General features: G+C 34.4%; 4 protein-coding genes across 4 annotated transcripts; 1 reads left to right on the top strand and 3 right to left on the bottom strand.

Moving 5' to 3' along the window:
- Nucleotides 1-1,199: 1,199 nt before the first annotated feature.
- On the bottom strand, nt 1,200-2,191 carry LOC122610973. Its single transcript, XM_043783924.1, has 2 exons — nt 1,694-2,191; nt 1,200-1,502 (listed from the first exon to the last, which is right to left on the bottom strand). The coding sequence occupies exons 1-2, from the start codon at nt 2,189-2,191 to the stop codon at nt 1,200-1,202; spliced, it is 801 nt and encodes a 266-aa protein (XP_043639859.1).
- Nucleotides 2,192-3,222: 1,031 nt separating this feature from the next.
- LOC122579706 (zinc finger CCCH domain-containing protein 34-like) lies at nt 3,223-7,214 on the top strand. The gene is made up of 7 exons (XM_043751929.1): nt 3,223-3,682; nt 3,825-3,970; nt 4,166-4,231; nt 4,972-5,091; nt 5,501-5,800; nt 5,880-6,176; nt 6,268-7,214. The coding sequence occupies exons 1-7, from the start codon at nt 3,616-3,618 to the stop codon at nt 6,613-6,615; spliced, it is 1,344 nt and encodes a 447-aa protein (XP_043607864.1). The 5' UTR covers nt 3,223-3,615; the 3' UTR covers nt 6,616-7,214.
- A 1,808-nt stretch (nt 7,215-9,022) lies between these two features.
- Nucleotides 9,023-11,603, bottom strand: LOC122579443. Its single transcript, XM_043751623.1, has 5 exons — nt 11,317-11,603; nt 11,048-11,202; nt 9,737-9,795; nt 9,582-9,662; nt 9,023-9,307 (listed from the first exon to the last, which is right to left on the bottom strand). The coding sequence occupies exons 1-5, from the start codon at nt 11,424-11,426 to the stop codon at nt 9,299-9,301; spliced, it is 414 nt and encodes a 137-aa protein (XP_043607558.1). The 5' UTR covers nt 11,427-11,603; the 3' UTR covers nt 9,023-9,298.
- Nucleotides 11,604-13,919: 2,316 nt separating this feature from the next.
- LOC122610971 (ethylene-responsive transcription factor ERF021-like) lies at nt 13,920-14,549 on the bottom strand. The gene has a single exon (XM_043783923.1). The coding sequence runs from the start codon at nt 14,547-14,549 to the stop codon at nt 13,920-13,922; it is 630 nt and encodes a 209-aa protein (XP_043639858.1).
- Between the last annotated feature and the right edge of the window lie 5,568 nt (nt 14,550-20,117).

Raw genomic sequence — 20,117 nt, 5'->3', positions numbered from 1 at the left:
TGCCGTTTAATTTTTATTTACTCGTATTTAATAGCTAATGTGGCTACGCGACTCACTCGTAATTGTTGGACTTTGACTGATGACATGGACAATACACTACTTATCTCTGTAAACTATATTCATAAACTTCATATTCATATATCATGATATATAATCGGTATGTATATAAGAATCTGCAACAACATTGAAAATATGTATATAAGAATCAAGAACAACATTCATATTCATATATCAAATATATGTAGGGCCTCAATGTTTTGTATCTTAGACTTAATGTATAGATTTTGTATGAAGTACCATTATATAATTTGCATTGTAGTAATACATTTATTGGTTTTTACATCAATATATGTATCTTTTCATTAGTAGTAGTTCAATAACATAAGTCGACCTAACTTTTTTTTTGTTTACTTTAATTATGAACTAGGCCCCTAAAATTGACCCCGTTTAAGGCCTCAAAAAAACCTTAAGCCACCACTGCTTATAAAGATTTATAGATACATCACATTTTCTGCTACCTCCAAATGCTACTTGTTTTACCCCAATAATAACCTGATTAATTGATTGTTTGGATGTAAATGGGTTAACTTGATTAATTGATTGTTTGGATGTAAATGCAAGATGTAGTTATGTATATCATTAAGAGGGTTGCAACCTACCTTCCATCCATTTTCTCACCATTCACTTCTAACCAATCACATCATGTCACCTCAATTCCACTACTCACTACTCACTCACCACTCATCCAAATTTCATTGGCATCCGACCACTCACTTCATCGCTCATTTTACAATTTTCATTTTATTTAAACATTAAATTTCATTAAAATAAAAATATTAAAATACATAAACATTACATAATTCTTGAAAACCATAAAACAAATTTTAAAAAGAAACATACTAGGAATACTTAAAAGATATAACATAAACAATATAGATACGACTACTACTCATCGTTCGGCTGGAGGTGCGGTAAGTTTAGACTGCTAGATGCTCTGTCAGATCATACCGGAGACGGAAATGTATCTCCGGTAAGGCGTCCCGATGACTACTTGGTCGGACAACTGGATCTCCTATATGAACTGGGCAGATCGCACGAGCACTATCCTGAATGATCATGTTGTGCAGAATCACACACGCATACACCAAGTTCCTTATTGTTTCTAGTGACCATTGTCGAAACGGTCAATCAACGATATGTCATTTTCCTTTGAGAACACCAAATGCCCGTTCAATATCTTTGCGAGCCGCCTCTTGTGCCGTTTTGAACATTTTTTCTTTTGGGTCGGTCGGGTATTTGTACGCTTTAACAAATGTAGACCATGTAAGATATATGTCATCGACTAGATAGTACCCAGGTCTATACGTACGCCCATTTACAGAGAAGGGACAGTAAGGAGCAGTGCCCATACGCTCGGGGAGGAACAAGGGAGATTGTTGTAGCACATTGATGTCGTTTAGAGCACCCGGAGGACCAAAAAAGGCGTGCCATATCCATAAATCCTGAGACGTCGTTGCTTCCAACATAATAGTGGGGTACTAATGATCACCCCTTTTGTATTGACCCCTCCACTCCATTAGACACATATTTCAGACAAGATGTGTACAGTCTAGACTACCGAACATTCCAGGCAAGGGATGCCTCTCTTCGTGTGCTTCAAACAAACGTTGGATATCATGTGTTGTTGGTTTACGCAGATATTCGGTGCTATAAGTGTCAACGATAGCGTCACAAAAAATTGAAGACATTCATGTGATGTTCTCCCGGCCATCTCTAAATATTCGTTGTACTCATCTGATGGGTTACCGGTTGCAAGTTGCCGGATGGCAGATGTGCACTTCTGTATCGGTGTAAAACTCTTGGCCAACCGGGCATCATACGAGTCCTGAAAATACGCGTATCTTGACTCAAGATCATGCACAATCTTTAAAAATAGTCTTTTAGACATACGATACCTTTCTTCAAAAAGATCATCATCGTATTTCGGTTCATCAAAAAAGTAGTCGCGGTGCAACCTTTCTGAAGCGGTCCAACAGTTGCGGTTCACGACTTTAGATTTCGCCCGTGACCGCGCTATGGAACTTTCGGCTTCTTCGGACTCAATGACGTTCACAAACACCTCTAAACTACTATCGTTAGACCATTCGAACGGTTCGTTGATGATTGTGGTGGAACCAATACGTTTTTGCATTTTTTTAGTGTGTATATCTTTGAGTGTTAGTGTGTTTTTTGAAAGAGAAAGTGAATGTAGTGTGTGTGTTTTGTAGTTGTAGTGTGTATGTTTTGTGTTGTAAGTTGTATGTATATATAAAGTATTAAAAAAAGAGTCGTTTATATGGTCAAAAGAGACGTTGGCACGCAAATCAAAAAGCACAAGTGAGTGGTCAAGTGCGTGGTGTGACCACGCCATTTGACACCACGACGGGTGGTGGAGTGTTGGAGGCGGTGTTGAGTGGTGGTGGCGGTGTTGAGTGGTGGTGCCGCATCCACCACGCACCCACCTTCCATCCGTTGCCAACCCTTAATAGAGATATTTGGTTGTTTGGATGTAAATTGATTTTCTTGATCTATGATTGTTATGGGATAATTTTGTATTAGGTTTGGCTTAAACAAGATGCTTTTGAACTTTTTTGTCTTTTATATTTATGATGTGGCATATCAAACGTAGCTAAACAAAATTACAATCTGCTTCACGTAAGCGATTTAGCCTGTTGGTTACTAATTTGTACCATTTAACAAGTTACAACCATACGATACACAAAATCATAGTTAAATTCTCACTAAAAAAATTCAGTCATATTTAATTACATATTTATCCTAATTTTATAGATGGGTTCCATGGTATAAAAGTTGAATAATATAACATTATGTTTGGAATTGATATTTGGGAGTTTGGTTCAAATCGAATTAATCAAAGGAATTTTCATATGTATTGATAAGGAAATAACAAATTACAAGGAGGCTTTGTGATAATAAATATTCGAAAAACAAAGGAATTAAGAAAGACAGAAAAAGATATTTGTAAATGAGAAAGGGGTTTTGACAAATACAAACTCGAACAATAAAAAGGGGGGGTATAGAATAGATTAGTGGTGATGTAAGTCGAACACGTCTTAATGCACGTGTACCAAATCGAAAGGGCATTTTTGTCATTCCCCACTCTCCCCCTCTCTCTCTCACACACACACACAAAATACACACATATATCATCACCACCAACAACAACAATAACAACAACAGAGTTGTTGTACTTGGTTAGTAAATGGCGCGTAGGTAAACTAACAACAAAACACTCCATTAATCCCACCACAAAATCACCACTCCCACACACCAGCATTAACACCACCACACTTCTTCTTTCTTTCTACACCTATACATACACATATATACGTATATACAAATATATTATATAATATATATATTTAGAGAGAGAGAGAGAGTGTGTGTGTTAATCAACAACCCTCTTCTTTCTTTCTCCCACTTTTAAACCCGATCGGGAAATAAAACCCCAATCTCCATTTTCGGGTTTCTTTCTTTTGGTATATACTGTTGATAGCTTATATATACATATACATACAACCCGTATATAGTTTTATATCTTTATTATTTATATAAATGGACATGTCACAATCCGATCCGGTAACTGAATGGAATTCATCTGGTGGCCAAACTGGGCTCGAAGGTTTTCTTGCATTTTTCACTTTTGTTAAATTTATTATTATCATCACATTTTATTTTTAACTTTTTTATAATTATTATTAAAGTGGGTATTAATAATTAATTTGGGGTTGGTTTGTTTGTTTGATGGTTTTTGTAAAATGCAGAGCCTATGTGGCAGTTAAGTTTAGGAGGTGGTTCAGAATCATACCCTGAAAGGCCAGAGGAGGCTGATTGTATCTACTATTTAAGAACAGGGTTTTGTGGCTATGGTACTCGTTGTCGGTTTAATCATCCCCGTGATCGTAATTCGGTATCAGGATTTTCCCCCTTTTTTGCTCCATTTGTTTATTAAAATTCTGAAATTGAAGTGATCTGTGTTAAAGTTGGGTTCTTAATGTTTCAAGAAAGTATAATGTTTTATATTCACATGCATTGAGTGGAATCTATTTTTGGTTACATTAAATTCGAAGATGAAGGTTTTTCGATTTTTCTTCTCTGGTTTCAGATTGTTGGAGCTATGAGGTCGAGCGGAGAGGAGTATCCGGAACGTATTGGGGAGCCCGTGTGCCAGGTACTTCATTTGATCACTCGTTAGTAATGGAACTTGGATGTGTTTTGTTGTATGATGCCAGTTAGATAGCTTAGATTCTTAGATAGTACAATTGAATGCCATGCTATATACTTGTACTTACATTCCATCCTTTGATGATCCCAAACTCCTAAATTATAGTAATATGAACTAACTTTGTCTTTTTCACTATTTCCAAAATGGAAGTTTGCTTAGTTATTTGGTGGTTTCTATATTGGAAATGGTTGTCTTTATGAATTGTAAGACATGAAAAATGTGGATACGTCATATGATAGGCAGTATCTAGTTGGAATGTTCATTTCCATTTTGTTGTATATCATTTATTGTGGGAGATGCAATGCCAATATGTCATATGTTTGCTCTCCAAAGATTGAGATAAAGGTATAATGTTCAAGAAATTGTCTTTTTGTGACATACAAAATCTGGAATTTGAAGCATTGATTGTGTATATAATGTGGTGTTCAATAGTTTAAGAGCAGATTTGGCAAAGCGTTGTTGCAGTTCCATTTTAATCTTGCGTTCCACATAGAATAACTTTTAGCTGTTTCCGTTTATAGATGGCGTCCTCATCTTCTACATGGGATTAGGAACCTTCTGGAAAAAAAATATTTTCGCAAGTGTTATATCTTTGTATTCGTGTTTCAACTTACCTTATGAGTTATATGAACCTGAAGTCTGTTTCTACTTCCAATCGGTTGAGTCTATTTCTATGTTATTGTTAGTACTATATGCGAACGGGAATTTGCAAATATGGTGCTTCCTGCAAGTATCACCATCCAAGACAGGGAGTAGGATCATCGAGCGCTGTACCACTAAATGTTTCTGGATACCCTCTCCGTCCCGTGAGTCATTTACCTTTTTATCATTCTTCCTATAATTTGCAAATTGGGCTGTTTGGCAGACACATCAGGCGGTCAGTCTGCAGGTAAAAACAGGTTGGGGCAGCCAGAAGACACTTCGATTATCCAAGTTATGAATTTTTTGAATACTTGATGTGCTAAAAATCAAGAACGAATTTGTTGCAACTATTAGAAAAACTTCTTTTATAAAGCATTTCCCACGACGTTTATCATTTATACATGTCGAATGACTTGAAACCTTCTTTTCAGTGAAATCATTTAACTGAACTCATTTGACCCTTTAAAGCTGAAACATAAATCAAATTAACCCCCATTTACCATTGCTACCTCTATCTGTTTCTATTTGATTCATCTCCACTTCCTTCTTCCAACATAAGTTTTGTCTTCACAGGGTGAAAAAGAGTGTTCATACTATGTGAAAACAGGGCAATGTAAGTTTGGGGTGTCATGTAAATTTCATCATCCCCAGCCTACTGGCATCATGCCGCCACCACCTCCGCCACAGGCACCTATACCTGAATCTTTGTCTTCCATGCCTTCTGCGATATATCCAAGTATGCAGCCTCCATTATTGGCCGGAAACTGGCCAGTTGCAAGACCTCTCTTTCCCGGACAATACATTCCCGGGACTTACAGTCCAGTTCTACTTCCTCCTGGGATGGTCCCATTTCCCGGTTGGAATCCTTACCAGGTATATTATCTATTGAGCATTTTTCTCAAATCATTTTTATTTCTAAAGGTCAACGTTTTATATCATTTTTCTGTTTCAGGCACCTGCAAGTCCTAATACCCAACATGCTGTTGGGGCAGGCCAGGTTTACGCAATGGCTCCTCCTGTTTCTTCATATACTGGATCTTACCTCTCTCTGCCATCTTCTTCTGGTCCTTCAAATAGCAGTCAAAAGGAACATCCATTTCCCGAAAGGCCTGGTGAACCTGAATGTCAGTATTACTTGAAGACGGGGGATTGTAAATTTGGTTCTTCTTGTAGATACCATCACCCTCGTGAGTGGAGTGTCCCAAAGTCAAACTTTGTGCTCAGCCCAATGGGACTTCCCCTCCGCCCGGTAATTATCTTTACAGATCCCTGTTTCTTTATTTTCTTTTAGTACCGTGATACTTTTTTTATCCATGTTGATGTGTTATTCTATTTCTCAGGGTGCACCTCTCTGTACACATTATAGTCAAAAAGGGGTGTGTAAGTTTGGGCCATCATGCAAATTTGATCACCCAATGGGGACATTAAGTTACAGTCCATCTGCATCTTCACTAACAGACATGCCTGTTGCACCATATCCTATTGGCTCTTCTATTGCAACTCTGGCCCCATCATCTTCTTCTTCTGAGCTGCAGCCCGAGATTAATTCTACACCCAACAAGGATATTGGTCTCTCAACCAGTATGCCTAGTGGTTCAGCTGGATCAAAAATGTCCAAAAGCATGCCGCTTTCTGAATCAACTGGTGGCGTTAGGGCCAGTCATAGCGGGGATGCCCATTCCACGTAGCCAGTGGTAGTAGTTCCCTACATCACATTTTATAAACCTAACTTGCCATCTTGTTCTTTTTCTTGTTTGGTTTTGTGACAAGTCCTTTTAATAGGACTTCATTAGATGGCCTCCATTTTTACTTTGCAATAAGCCAAAACATCTAGGAAAAAACAACGTATAGTGCCCTCACCCCTCTTGCTTTCCCCTAAGTTGGCTTTTGAATAGCCAAAGGAAAAAAGACCCTTGTCCATCAGAGAGTCTTGTGCATGAATCTCTTTTTGTGTCCTATGTATGTGGTGTAGGAACAAAAAGGATGAAGCATGTATTCCTTCTCCACCATGTGTTGTGCTTGCTACTACAAAGCGAAAGTAATTACGTTCTTCTCCCCTCTTTTTGATTTGGGGCTGCTGTGTAACTGGGGAAACCGATCTAGTTTAGAGAATCATATAGTGATGCCCACCTTGCAATATACAAGTCTGTCTGGTATATGACAAAATGTAAGGATTATTTGAATAATTTTATCAACCATATACACCAAAACATTGAATATTGGTACGTTGGATTTTGTATGCTCTTTTACAGTCTTTTTATTATTTTTAGTGTTTTATTTCTTTGTATATGTTTTTGAGACATTCCTGCTGTGAATTTCGCATGCTTCTTGTTATGAATGTAAATTTAAACAGGGTTTGGAGCCTTAGAGGTATCCTTTTAGATGTTCAATGGGGTTTTAGATTGTTTTTGAATAGTCAAAGTACTGATACACCGAGGTTGTGTGATTGGGCTAGTATACAGATGACAATTCATCATTAGCAATGAAGATCTTTTTATGGCTGCCTTTATCAACATGACAAGACAATGTTATGTTATTTGAACTTTGTGCGCCAAAGTGCGAGCTTTTATTTCTTCTTACTAACGAATTTTGAGAAACATGACCCAAAATATGAACTACTCGGGAAGGAAAATAACACGCTCAAGCCACATGATGAGTTCCGTACGAAACTTGTCTAGGGGTTGTGTCGAAACCACGTTTTTAGGCTAGCCCACTGGTTGGTCCCATGGCCATCATTATTTGATGTAAAATGCAGGTAAGGAACACCAGGAATGAATTGATATCAAGTTAGTTTTCAACTCTAGTTGTGGTACATAATTGATACTGTTGTGAAACGGTTATCACTCACAATGTTAGGCCTAAATGGTCATTAAGGATACCAAAATGATACATAAAAGTCAAGGATTCATAATTCATATCAATCCAAAAGGTTAGACAACGATATAATTTGTTTTACTATTGTTCCCGATTATCAGGGATTTTGTTCTCAAAGCCAACCTTGTGGGTTACCCTGGAATTTTAAAGCCATACATAAATAAATTTATCTTTAGCTAAATTAACTTAAACATGAAGTCTATTTGACAAAATTACATATTAATATCTCGACGGTTACAACTTTTAATATCTCGACGGTTACAACTTGACATATTTGTGGAAAATGTATTTTAGTTTTCCAACTTTAATTTTCTAGAAAATGGAAAGAGTTTTCCATGTATAGAAATTAAATAAAAATTTAAAAAATGTATTCAAGACTAACTGAAAATCCTGACAACTTGAGGGACCAAAAATGTAATTTTCTCTAAATTTTATTTTCATTTCCATATTAGAAAACATGTTCTAATATACTTTGTTAAGTGGAAGGTGATGGTCATTGGGGTGTTAGTCAGTAGTCAGGGTTTTACACAATGTGGTTTCCTCCTGAGAGTCTCATGTTCGAATCTTGCCACATGCAAATGTGGTGAAATAACCTTAGTAATGTTATATTCATCTAACACATGAGAAGCAAACCCTTTAGTGCATTGTCAGGAGACGAACCGGTGTGGGCACATCCACATGAGGGTGTTAGCCATTTATCCGTTGCCTTTAAAAAAAAGTGAGAGGTTAGATTGGGCAGGGCGAGTTGTGACGGGGGCGTAGATAGCGAGTTAATACAATTTAAGATTTTTAAAATTCAAAAAATGGAAAATGAAAAACAGAAAGTGTTTTCTAATCCATCACATAAAAATGAAAAATAGTCTGTTCTTTTTTTTAAAAAAAATTCGAAAATTATGATTTGATCGTGTTTTCTGTTTTTCATGTTTTTTTAGAAACAAAAATGGAAAACAATGGATGTTTTCCAAACTAAACGCCCCTTACTCCCTTGGTCATTTTAGATCTTACATCCCACGAATGTTCTTATTATGCAAAGAGGCAGCTGCCTGCTTAGTCCTTCAAAAGCCAAATATATTAACTTTGGAAAGTCAGCTTAAATGAGTATAATATAATTATTATTTACTTTCAAGAAAATAATTGCTTCCAAAACATTGAAAGGCTACTAGGCTAGTCCTGTATTTAACATGACTAAAGTTTAACTACATTATTTAGCTGATAAAGACAATCAAACAAAACTACCTTTAACTCAAATGACAATTTAACAAACACTACACAAGTTATGTATCTCCAAGGAAAATGACAAAGATGCTGACAGGTGCAATAAATCAGATTTTGGAAACACATAATATGGTGCTTTTTGTCGTCAAAAAACAATGGGTGTGACAAAATCATGTTACAACACATTTCTGTGGGGATCTCTAACCAATAACCAAATATTTGGGTATCAAAAACCTGTCTATACGGTAGAAGATTGCTGTGAAAAAGACTCCGTTTTGGCATCTAGATCACCTGATGACATGCAAAAACATAGGTAGCTTAGCCAGATTCAAACATATAACTAGTTTTGCAAATAGCGATTTACAACGATGGGTGCATTGATGTACACACTCAGTGACCTTTCGACCAGTTTCACTTTTAACTAAACCAGTTTCACTTTTAACTAAAAACTTGTATCTGACCCAATTGACTTGTTAAAAGTAGAACACACCCCAAATTAATGTGAGTTGGTCGAAATCACAAACCATATGATTGCAATGAAAAGAATAGGAGAGAAAAAACACACCTTCTGTTTTTTATTTTTCTTGTTCTTTTTCTTCTTTTTGATTAACTTCACTTTTGATTCTTCATCTTCTTCTACTATATCCTGCCACAATCAGAGTCACTTAGAGATGGAAATAAAAGTACACAACGTATCAATAGATTGGAGGATCAAAGCACCTCAGAGTCACCAAATGAATTTACATGCTGGATTCTTCTTTCAGAATTTGAAGCATTGCCTGGAGACAAATTACATAAGGATCTTATTGATCCATGAGTTATGTATAATACAGAATACAAATGATGGAAACCTGAATAGTTTCCTGAAATCAGATAGTAGTCAACTTAATGGGTTGCTCTAAGCAACTCCTACGTGAGTTGCATTAACAAAGAAGTAACTTGAGATCTAGAATATCGCATACTTGAAAAATAGAAAAGTCAGCCTTCCTACGTATGTCCGATAGGCACTTCTAAAGGAAAATAATTCATTGAAAATAAAGATTCAAATTTCAGAATTGTAGCCAAGTTTTTGAAAACTCACTTTTTATTGTTTTCTATTACTTCTCCAGAAAGAGAAAACTGCTAGTGATAAGAAATACCTTCAATTTGATATAATTTTGAAGATGAAAGCTAAAGAAACTTTTGTGCAATTAAATACACCCTAAGGGGCCATTTGGTTCCTAGAATATATGGGAATCCGATGGAATGAAATATGAATTTTCTTCCTTGTCATGTTAGGTTAGCATAGAACAATGCAAATTCCATTCCACCGGATTCCTATAAAACTCTTGGAACCCAACGGCCCCTAAGGTTCCCCCTGGTATTCAAAAGAGCAAAACATTGGGTGACCTAACAATAAAGTTAAGAAAAATTCCAGATTTAAGGCCCACAAATAGATTATCAGTCTCGCTAAGATGTTAGTATAGTAAGCAGGCATCAAAAGCATTTCTTGTGAACTAATATTAGTAGTCAAAACTTCTAACACTCATGTATCAGTTTCTTTTTGACATAAATGGTTAGTTTGTCAAACAACAAAGGGATAGTTGCTAGTCAGGCAGGTTATCACAATGGTATCAGAGCTGATTGCTAGAGATATAAAGAACCACAAAAAGGATGATGAATTTCAGTACTTAGGTATGTATATTGTGCAATGCCAATTTAAGGTTTTGGAGGTCCTAAGCGAGATTAGTTTTGGGGGCCTAGTTCATTAGCATATAAATTAAAGTAAACAAAAACAAAAAAGCTCGATTTATGTCATTGAACTACTAGTAATAAAAAGAGTACAGATGTTGATGAAAAACAATAAGAGTGTTATTGCAATGCAGATTATTATAAAATGTTACTTAGTCCAAAGTCCAAAAATTGAGTCTAGTTTCTTATAACTTTGTTATAAAAAAAAAACAGGCAATAATCGAAATTCTATCATTGAAAAGGGGACAAAAGAATTGGAGAGTAAATAATAATATGATAATAATGATAAAGGAGGATTACTTGCTCTAACAGTGTCTTTGGCATTTTTAACAGCCAATTCGACAAGTTTTGGATTCATAGAAGATAACCCATTTGGTTCCTGGGACTTTCGTTCCAGAAACTTGGCTAACGCCGCCGCTTTGTTAGTCTTCATTGGTCCTCCTGGGTGTGCCAATCTACACACAAAAAAAATTACAACTCTACATATATTAATAATTACTGTAACTATTTAATCTCTTAGTTATCAATAATATTTTAAAAGTTAGACACCGTGAAAGCAGAAAGAGAACCTGGATCGAGAAACGGAAGGGGCGGCGGCGGCGGCGGCGGCGGCGGAAGGAAGAGGAGCAAATTTGCTTCCCCGGAGAGCTTTTCGTTCCTCTTCTGTTAGTCCTTCCATCTCGCTTCCCAGATTATTTTTATTATTTTATTCGAAACAAAATAACTTTGAGGACGGAGGGTTTCGATATCACTTGTCGTCTGTCCCTCCGATCTTGTTATTTTGGGGTTTATTTTTTGAAACTGGTTCCAGTTGCAGGTTGCTCCTCCTTTACCTGGTTATTTGTTATTCTTTAATACCCATTCTACCCTTTAATAAAGTACCAACACAACTAAACAATGAACAATGTTCATATATCTCTTTTTAACGAAAGATTAATCACAAGAAAACTAACGTATTTTTTTATTTGTATTCAATTACTTATTATATTTAAGTTTTATCCATAAACTTTTTTCTTTTGTACATAGTTGACCAATATTTCATACATGCTTCTCTCTTACCTAAATCTTCAAATTTGTTTCTCTCTTCCACATAAATCTTCAAATTTACTTCTTTATCTTCAAAATAAAACCCATGAATTAAAAAGAATTCTCAAAAGTTAAATGAAATTCACACCTAGAATGTCTGATCAATATCTTACAATCTTAGTTTATCATCCTGAAATCTATTTCGATGGAAACCCAAAACCCTAGTTTGAAAAGCTCATTGTCGCAAAAAATAAAAACCCACCGCGGGGGTTTCTTCTGATCGTGGGAAGGGCGGGGTCATGCCAATTATATCCTTGGTTGAAGATCGAGGGAGCGTGGTAGGAATACCCGAAAAAACTATAATTAAGAAGAAATCAAGCCCGACGGACTGTCGTGCCAGATGGATGAAAAAGACCAAGCACTAATCAACAACCTTGTCACCATCTGCATTTTTCAGCCACCATAGACAACGGCGTGTCAACTAAATATATATTTCATACATATATCTAATGAATAAAAGGGTAAGAGATGTTGTTTGGAGCGTCTTTATTGTTCAAGGTTTGTAGTTATTGGATAATTTGATGCCCAAGGGTTTTTTATTTTTAATGTTATTTAGTGGGTATATCATGGTTAGATATACGTATATATATATATTAGTAGTGTTTAATATCAATTTGTTTTGGTGATTGATTATTAGGGAAGATATTGGAATTGAACTTGTGTAGATCTAGAAAAAGATGACAAAAAATAAAAGTTTGACTGAGTTATGAGTTTTGAAAATTCTTTTTAATTTCTGGGTTTTGTTTTGAAGATAAAGAAGTAGATTCAAATCTAGGTAGGAGAGAGAAGCAGATTTGAAGATTTAAGTAGGAGAGAGAAGCAGGTATGAAGATATTGGTCAACCATGTACAAAAGAAAAAAATTTGTGGGTGAGACTCATGAATAAAAAAATATAATAGGCAACCGTGTACAAATGAAAAAGTACGTTAGTCTTCCCGTGATTAATCCCTTTTAATAAATATCCTACAAATCTTCTTACCTCAAATGAAACTCCTTTTACACCCTAAATGTTTATACATCAATTTACATCCTAAACTTTTATCTTTTAAAATATCTATAATATCATTTTACATTAATTATATTTACATTAACATACACCACTCAACGTCGTCACCATAACTGATCGTTGTCACCATCACCACCAGTAAACGCTACCACCAGACCGTCGTCGCTAACACCATCACTTCATTACACGGGTACCGTGCTAGTTTGTTCTAAAACTTTGCTCATATGTCTATATGAAATTTTAGAAAAATCAATTAATATTCTAACACTTTAGTTCTAAACCAATAAGAAAGTCAAATTCTTTGATATTGTACATCAACATGATATCATTTTCTACTTTTATAATTTACTTAGAATTTTCAATCTTATCATATTCCCAACTTATCATTGTCACATCATTGGTACATCATTTTTATTTATTGAACATAAACATAAATAAAATTAATTTCAGATTGTGAAGATTAGGATTCGGAGAGTAAGGGTTTCAAAACATGGACCCACTTACTCCCCTTTTCGGAGATGCTTACTCCGCTTCTCGGAGATGGATGGCCAGAACGGCGACGTAAAAGTAAGGGCGTGGAGAACGGTTAAGACACGATGATTACGATTTTATGGTAAAGCTAGACAAGCCTTATTATGAATGTAAATTTTTCCGTTTAGAAAAATGTATTGCTTAATTTTAAATAAAGAATATACCATTAAAAATCACAAATACAATGACTCTATGACAAATTACTCATAGGTAGTAGGAAAACCTTAATTAATATTGGTCCGATATATATAAAAATAAAATAAAAAGTACATTAACATTACATCACATTATTATTGGTCAACTCACAAAGAGACACACGCACACACCAACGTACGAGTAATACATCCAAGAACCTAGCTTGAAAAACATGACGGTACAAGCTAGTATTTTAGCTTTAAAACTATATATATATATACTCCCAATGCATGCATGCATATGATTAATTATAAGTTTTATTTATATATAATCTTAAATTCATATGTTTATAGACCATGCATATATATATATATATAGTCGATCGACCGCACGATCGAGTTACCTCCTAATTAATTAAGGAAGATCCCAAAGAGAATCATCAGGTACTTCATCATCCCAGTTGTTGTTGTTGTTGTTGTTGTTGTTGTTATTATGATAAAAGTTGGTAGAATTTTCGGGTGGAAAGTACATTATAATTTGTTGATTATCAATAACGTTGTTGTTGTTATATTCGTCCATAATCCACGTTGTTTCGTGGGAATAACAATAATTATCAAATAATGGTGACTCATTATTGATAGCCTGAATCTCACTAGCCGAAAGCCCAATGTTTGTGGGGACGCCGCTAGTAGTACTGCTGGAGCTGGTGCTTGAAGTGGAAGCAGCAGGTGGCTTCATTAGTGCAGCAGCTTCATGAGCGGCCACACGTATGTCGTCGGCTCTTGAGCTAGATGGCCGTGGAAGAGAGGTTGCCATATGTGGAAAGTTAAGGCGGGTAGTAGAGTCTCCCCGGAAATAAAGGGATGCTGCATCATATGCAACCGCTGCCATTTCAGGTGTGTCGAAACTCCCTAGCCAAATGCGGGTTTTGGTAACCGGATCCCGTATTTCTGACACCCATTTCCCCCATTTACGCTTGCGGACACCGCGGTATGCTGAAGATATCCCACCACTAGGGGACCGACTACTACTACCGTCGCTCATATATATATATTGGGAAAATATATACTATATGTTAGCTAGTTGGAAATAAATGTTAATTTGGTGAGGAGATCAACGGGCAATGCAACCAAGTAGTATTTATACATCCATGATGTGGAAATATATATCCAACACTACTACATACGTTATATGGAACTTATTATTTTTTTAATTTCAAAAAGTCTATAATTTATTATACTACTCCCTGTATAAACCTCTCCCTCTCTTGAATTGATGAAGTGTACGTTCTATCTAATTAAATTATTCCAATACAATCAGTCTACACTTAATTAAGTACTTGACATTTAACATACATATTGTTCTACCAGATATCCTATTAATGTACGTACTCTTTTCATCTAATATAAAAAAATTGTCTATTTTGAATTTTATAGTTTAGTTGTACATCTCTCAAGTATTATAAAAACTGTTCGATGATTTCAAAATGAAAATCTAAACTCTACTCTTTGAAGACACACATGTAATTATTAATTTACCAAATATTTTTTTTTAAAGAATTCAACCATTCGGGAAAAAATTATAAATTATTGTATATATCTTGTATAGGTTTTAAGAATTGAACACATGTTTGATAACTCTTTTAAAACAAACTATAAGATAAAATATCTAATTAAGTATATATCTTATGTTTATAAAAAGGCAATATAGATATAATAATAATGATCAATCATCGTAAGTCAAATATCACTAGAAGGGTCACTTTTTATTGACCATATAATTAATAGGATTAATATATACTGTACTACTCACTTAGTAATGGAATTCCGAGGGTCTTTAATTATGAATGTATAATGCTTTCATCAAGACAATAATCATTTTTAAGGATGTAGTTCTGAATAATGAGAGATTGCCACGTGTTCAGCATAAAATTAAATGTGGTGATTTTTTTCCGAATAAATGTTGTTAGATAGCACTTTGTAATGGATAACAGAGAGATTGGTTAGCGAAAGGCTTCCCGTATGTTGATAACGCGCTTTCCATTCTAATATTTATTTTATCTCTAGTTACTTCACAATGACCAAAATGTCTAACATACTTTGATCAATGAAAATGAAAATACAATGCAATTTAAACAACACGGCTGTAAATTAAAAATGTATGAAAAATCCTATTTAAACGTGATCTTGTTAAAAAAAAAAAAGAAAAAAGAAACTTATTTAAAGGTTTAGTTTAAAAAGATAAGGACGACTGCAAAAGGCAATTAAAACCAACAAACAAATAAGTGATCAAATATCAAAGAATACGTTCATTACATATTCTCCCATTATGCAATGTTAATTTCAAATATAGTCATGGTTAACTCAAATAGAAAATATAAAACAAACAGTTTACAGGACTTGACTCATCCGACGTAATTAAGCTAAAATCTATATTTAGCTTAAAACTTGTTCTTTGAATGACAACACGGAAGGTTTTTTTTTTTGAACATACTAACACGGAAGTTATTAATCGATTCAAGTTTTCCAATCTCGCAATAATCAATTATCTTAAACCTACATGTGATAGGAATTGTTTCGCATAATTTAAATGTACGTAGAGCCACACTTAGATTAACTCCGTTAATGAAGTTATTTAGTTACATGGGAAAGGCATTCACGTACAAAGGCAAAGATCTTGTTAAAAGACATATAGATTTCTTGTTCATTTTATTTTCTCTGCTTGCCGCGCCGGCAGTGGTTGAGCGTATGTATAACTTTTTGGAGTGTTTAAACTTTAAAGCAAAATGCCAAAATGTATAAAAACTTAAAAAATATATTAAGTCTTTGATTGATTTAGATGTATAATGTATTGTGTGGCGTTAAAAATGTATAAAAGCGGGATAGACTTTCAAGTCTTCTCCAATAATTATGATTAAAGATCAATTTAATGTCATTTTCAGGTTTATTAAGTTAATAATTGAACTAGTACAATATAATATATATATATATATATATATAACGAAATGCAACTAACTATGCTCAAAAAGTTATAGTGTGCACCAACTAACGTTTTTGTTTATTGTATGCATAAACTTAGTAAAAATGTTTATATCATGTAAATTTTTATGACCGACCAATCAAAATCTTCCACGTGGCCTGTTAAAAAAAAATTTTTTTACACGTAGCAGCTCATATGGGCTGTCACGTATACACATTGCATGATTTAAACAATTTTATTAAGTTTATGCATACAATAAACAAAAACGTTAGTTCATGCACACTATAACTTTTTGGGCATAGTTTGTTTCATTTCGGCACACTAAACCCTATATATATATATATATATGGTGCTTATTGTCTTCCCAGGACTCCCCTCAGGACTCTCCCTGCCTATAAGACAGCTTCTTCAGAACTTCTTCGCCACATCATCAATTCTTTTTTCATTTATTTAATTAGCAAAATACTATTCAAATATAATAAAAAAAACACATTTTATTAATAACACACAAATTACATTATTTAAAAATAAAAGACAACACAAAATTTAAAAAAACACTAGTTGATAAAACAAACACGAAATACATAATCATTTAAATTACTCGTTTGCCCACCACAGGCCGTGTTGCGGGCATTTGACTTCCCCGCAGTTGTCGTGATAAGATTCGGCCCAAGTGCACTGGTCACCCAACGTGTGACCAGCTTTAAAAACGTCATTGACCACCCTCTTTATCTTCTTGATCTCATCCTGCAAAAACATACAATATGTCTCTTCGTGCTTCGAGACCTTGCGGCCTGGTGCTTGTATTGCTTGAAGCTCATCCTCACATTGTTGTCTTTTCCTGCTTAGGTAACCCATTTGGTTAGAGACTTCATTTTGAAGGAGGGTATCCTCTTTGATATCAGCCATGATTCGTGTTTTCATCTCTTGTTCAGTCAGACGGGGTCGATGAACATTTTGGTTTGATGATGAGGAGGCCATTTTGTTAGAAAGAGTGAGTGAGTTTGTAAAATAATGAAAATGGGTATGAGGATGCAACTGAATTGAGCTATGGGTTGGTATTTATAGCCTGGCAATCCAACTAGCCGTTCAGGGCTGAAAATGTAAATGTTTTTGAATTTTTGGCCGTTTGAGGGACTAAATTTGTAAATATTTTGAATTCGAACGTTAGAGGGACTAATTGTGTAAATATTCTAAATTTTGAACGTTGGAGCAACGTCTTTTACTTAAGCTATAAATATTGGCTCCTTATCAGATATTTTTTACCAAAACTCAAACATTTATACATCTTAAATGGCTTCTTCATCAAATGTCCCTAACCATAAACCACCAATGACTGTCGATCAAGTGAACGACAGTATCATGGCTGATATCCTCGATCACGAAATGTTCAGAAAGGATATTATTGAAATTGGTCTAAACTGGTAGCCAAAAAGGAATGGTGTCAAAAAGAAATCCAGTATATACAAACTGGGCATTGTACTGAACTTGAGTGTCAATACTTCACTTATTTGCAGGGGAAGTACGATAAATGTGAACTTGCTGCTGACCAACTTGCTAATGCGGTTTACACCTTCAACGAGTTCCTCCCGATTGCCAGAGAAGTCTATAAGATGAAGAAATAAGTTCTATGAACTATTATGTTGTATGTTTCTCTTTAATAAATTTGTACTGTTTTTAAATTATGAATAAAAGTCTGTTTTTATTGAAGTACAAAGTAGACATTACAATACAGAGAACACACATAATTGAAAAAATAAAATGATAAGGTTTAAATAGATAAAAAATAAAATAAAAAAAGACATACTAACCGTTGGAAACAAAAAAAAAAAAAAGGTTTTTTTTTTTGTTTAAGCCACTTGTACGCTACTCGGCCCCACAAACGGTCCCACACCTTCCGTCTTCAAGAGTCCTCACGAGGACTAAATGGTTGGACGCACAAGATGGGACGCTCCCTGCCAATAGGATTTTGCGACTTCCACCAAACGGACGCATGGAGGATGACATTATAAGCAAGGGCCTTATTGGTGCTCCTACCTCCAAGATTAAATTTGCTTATTCTATGAGTAAAAAGGTTACAGTCTAAAGAAGGAAAACAGCTGCCAAGCAAAGTAGCAAACTACTGAAACTCCTAGTGTATAGGGCTTAAGTCATAAAATAATACAATCGTCTCAAGTGTAGATAATAAACTTCAGAAAATACTACCAATATAGCCATATAGGTTATGTATTTTTAAATTTTGTTTCAATACCAACATACAATATCTACCAATAAACTAAAACGGAATTAACATATTCTTAAAACAACACATGACGTAGTACTTGATCGACATATGTCTTTTTAATTTATTTATTTTGTTAAATCAACTTTTTTTAGTTGTATATAAATTTAATTTTCTTATTAGACTTAAAGTTAAACTCTAACTCTTGGCTTATTAATACAAAAGACATTGTAACCTTATTTGATTGATCGATTTCTCATTAATAAACTGTCTCTTTTTCTTTCTGAATTCTTCTACTGCTATTATTTATATTATTTATAATAAGTTATTTACATGAAGACTTCAAAATTTTGAGTTTACGATCCGAAATCACAAGGCTATTTACAATCATCCACTATGCTTACAAGTTCAGATTTTTATGTGGTTCTAAAAATTTAAAGTAAATCCAAAACTCTAACTAAAAATATATTATATTTATCATTACTGTTATAATTTAGATTCGATCTTCGATTTACTTTAAGTACAATTTATTTGATACTCACGAATCATGTATACGGCATATTCGAATTTCTTTATGATACCATCTATATACCTACCGTACATCGTACGGTTATTAGGACTAGTTTATCTATAAGACAAAACTTTGGATGTCGTTTAGTCGTTAATTATATGATTAGTCTACGTGCACTTCTTGTTGATATTGGAACAAGATTTAAAAGTATGTCACGTATAAACCACATTCATATTAAAACTTAAAAGTTCTTGCTTATTTAATATGTATATCAATTGTATTTTTTGAGTTTTAAAAGTAATAAAAAAATCAATTAATATTAATTTTTGTTAACATGTGTTTATGAGATGTATATATGCTTAAAAAATTTAATTAAAAAGAAAACAAAAGGAACACATATAATTTCTTGTTTTAAGGAAACAAACATGATGCACAAAACATCAAAATTATAGATATGGAACCAACTAAGATCATTGTTTGTACTCTTTGTACATTTGTGGGGGATGGCTCATGACGGCAAGCTTTAGTTTGTAAAGGTCAACCGTAAAAAGAAGCCACTGAGACATCCCAACTCTTCGATCAATTTTAAATCCTAGTTGGTCATTTAACCGACATTGACATTGGTATATATCATATATATCATATAATAAAATAATATATAATGACAGATGAAGATTTGTTTTTTTAATTCAAAAGTACATAGCTATCATGACATGTCTTAAAAATGTTATTTCGAAAAGCATATATAGTTTCATATACTGCATTTTAAATACGTCTAAAAAGTATGCTGAAGCCTAATATGCGTCAAATTCCAGATTCAACAATGGCTTGAATAGATGCAACACATGGTTAATTAATGGCTTAATGCACGGGTCTGGCTCTGGTCTGACCTGACCATCCA

This window comes from Erigeron canadensis, chromosome 8, assembly GCF_010389155.1.
Source record: "Erigeron canadensis isolate Cc75 chromosome 8, C_canadensis_v1, whole genome shotgun sequence".
Classification (NCBI taxonomy): domain Eukaryota; kingdom Viridiplantae; phylum Streptophyta; class Magnoliopsida; order Asterales; family Asteraceae; genus Erigeron; species Erigeron canadensis.
The sequence above is the reverse complement of the archived record's forward strand: the minus strand, read 5'-3'. Positions and strand labels throughout refer to the sequence as shown.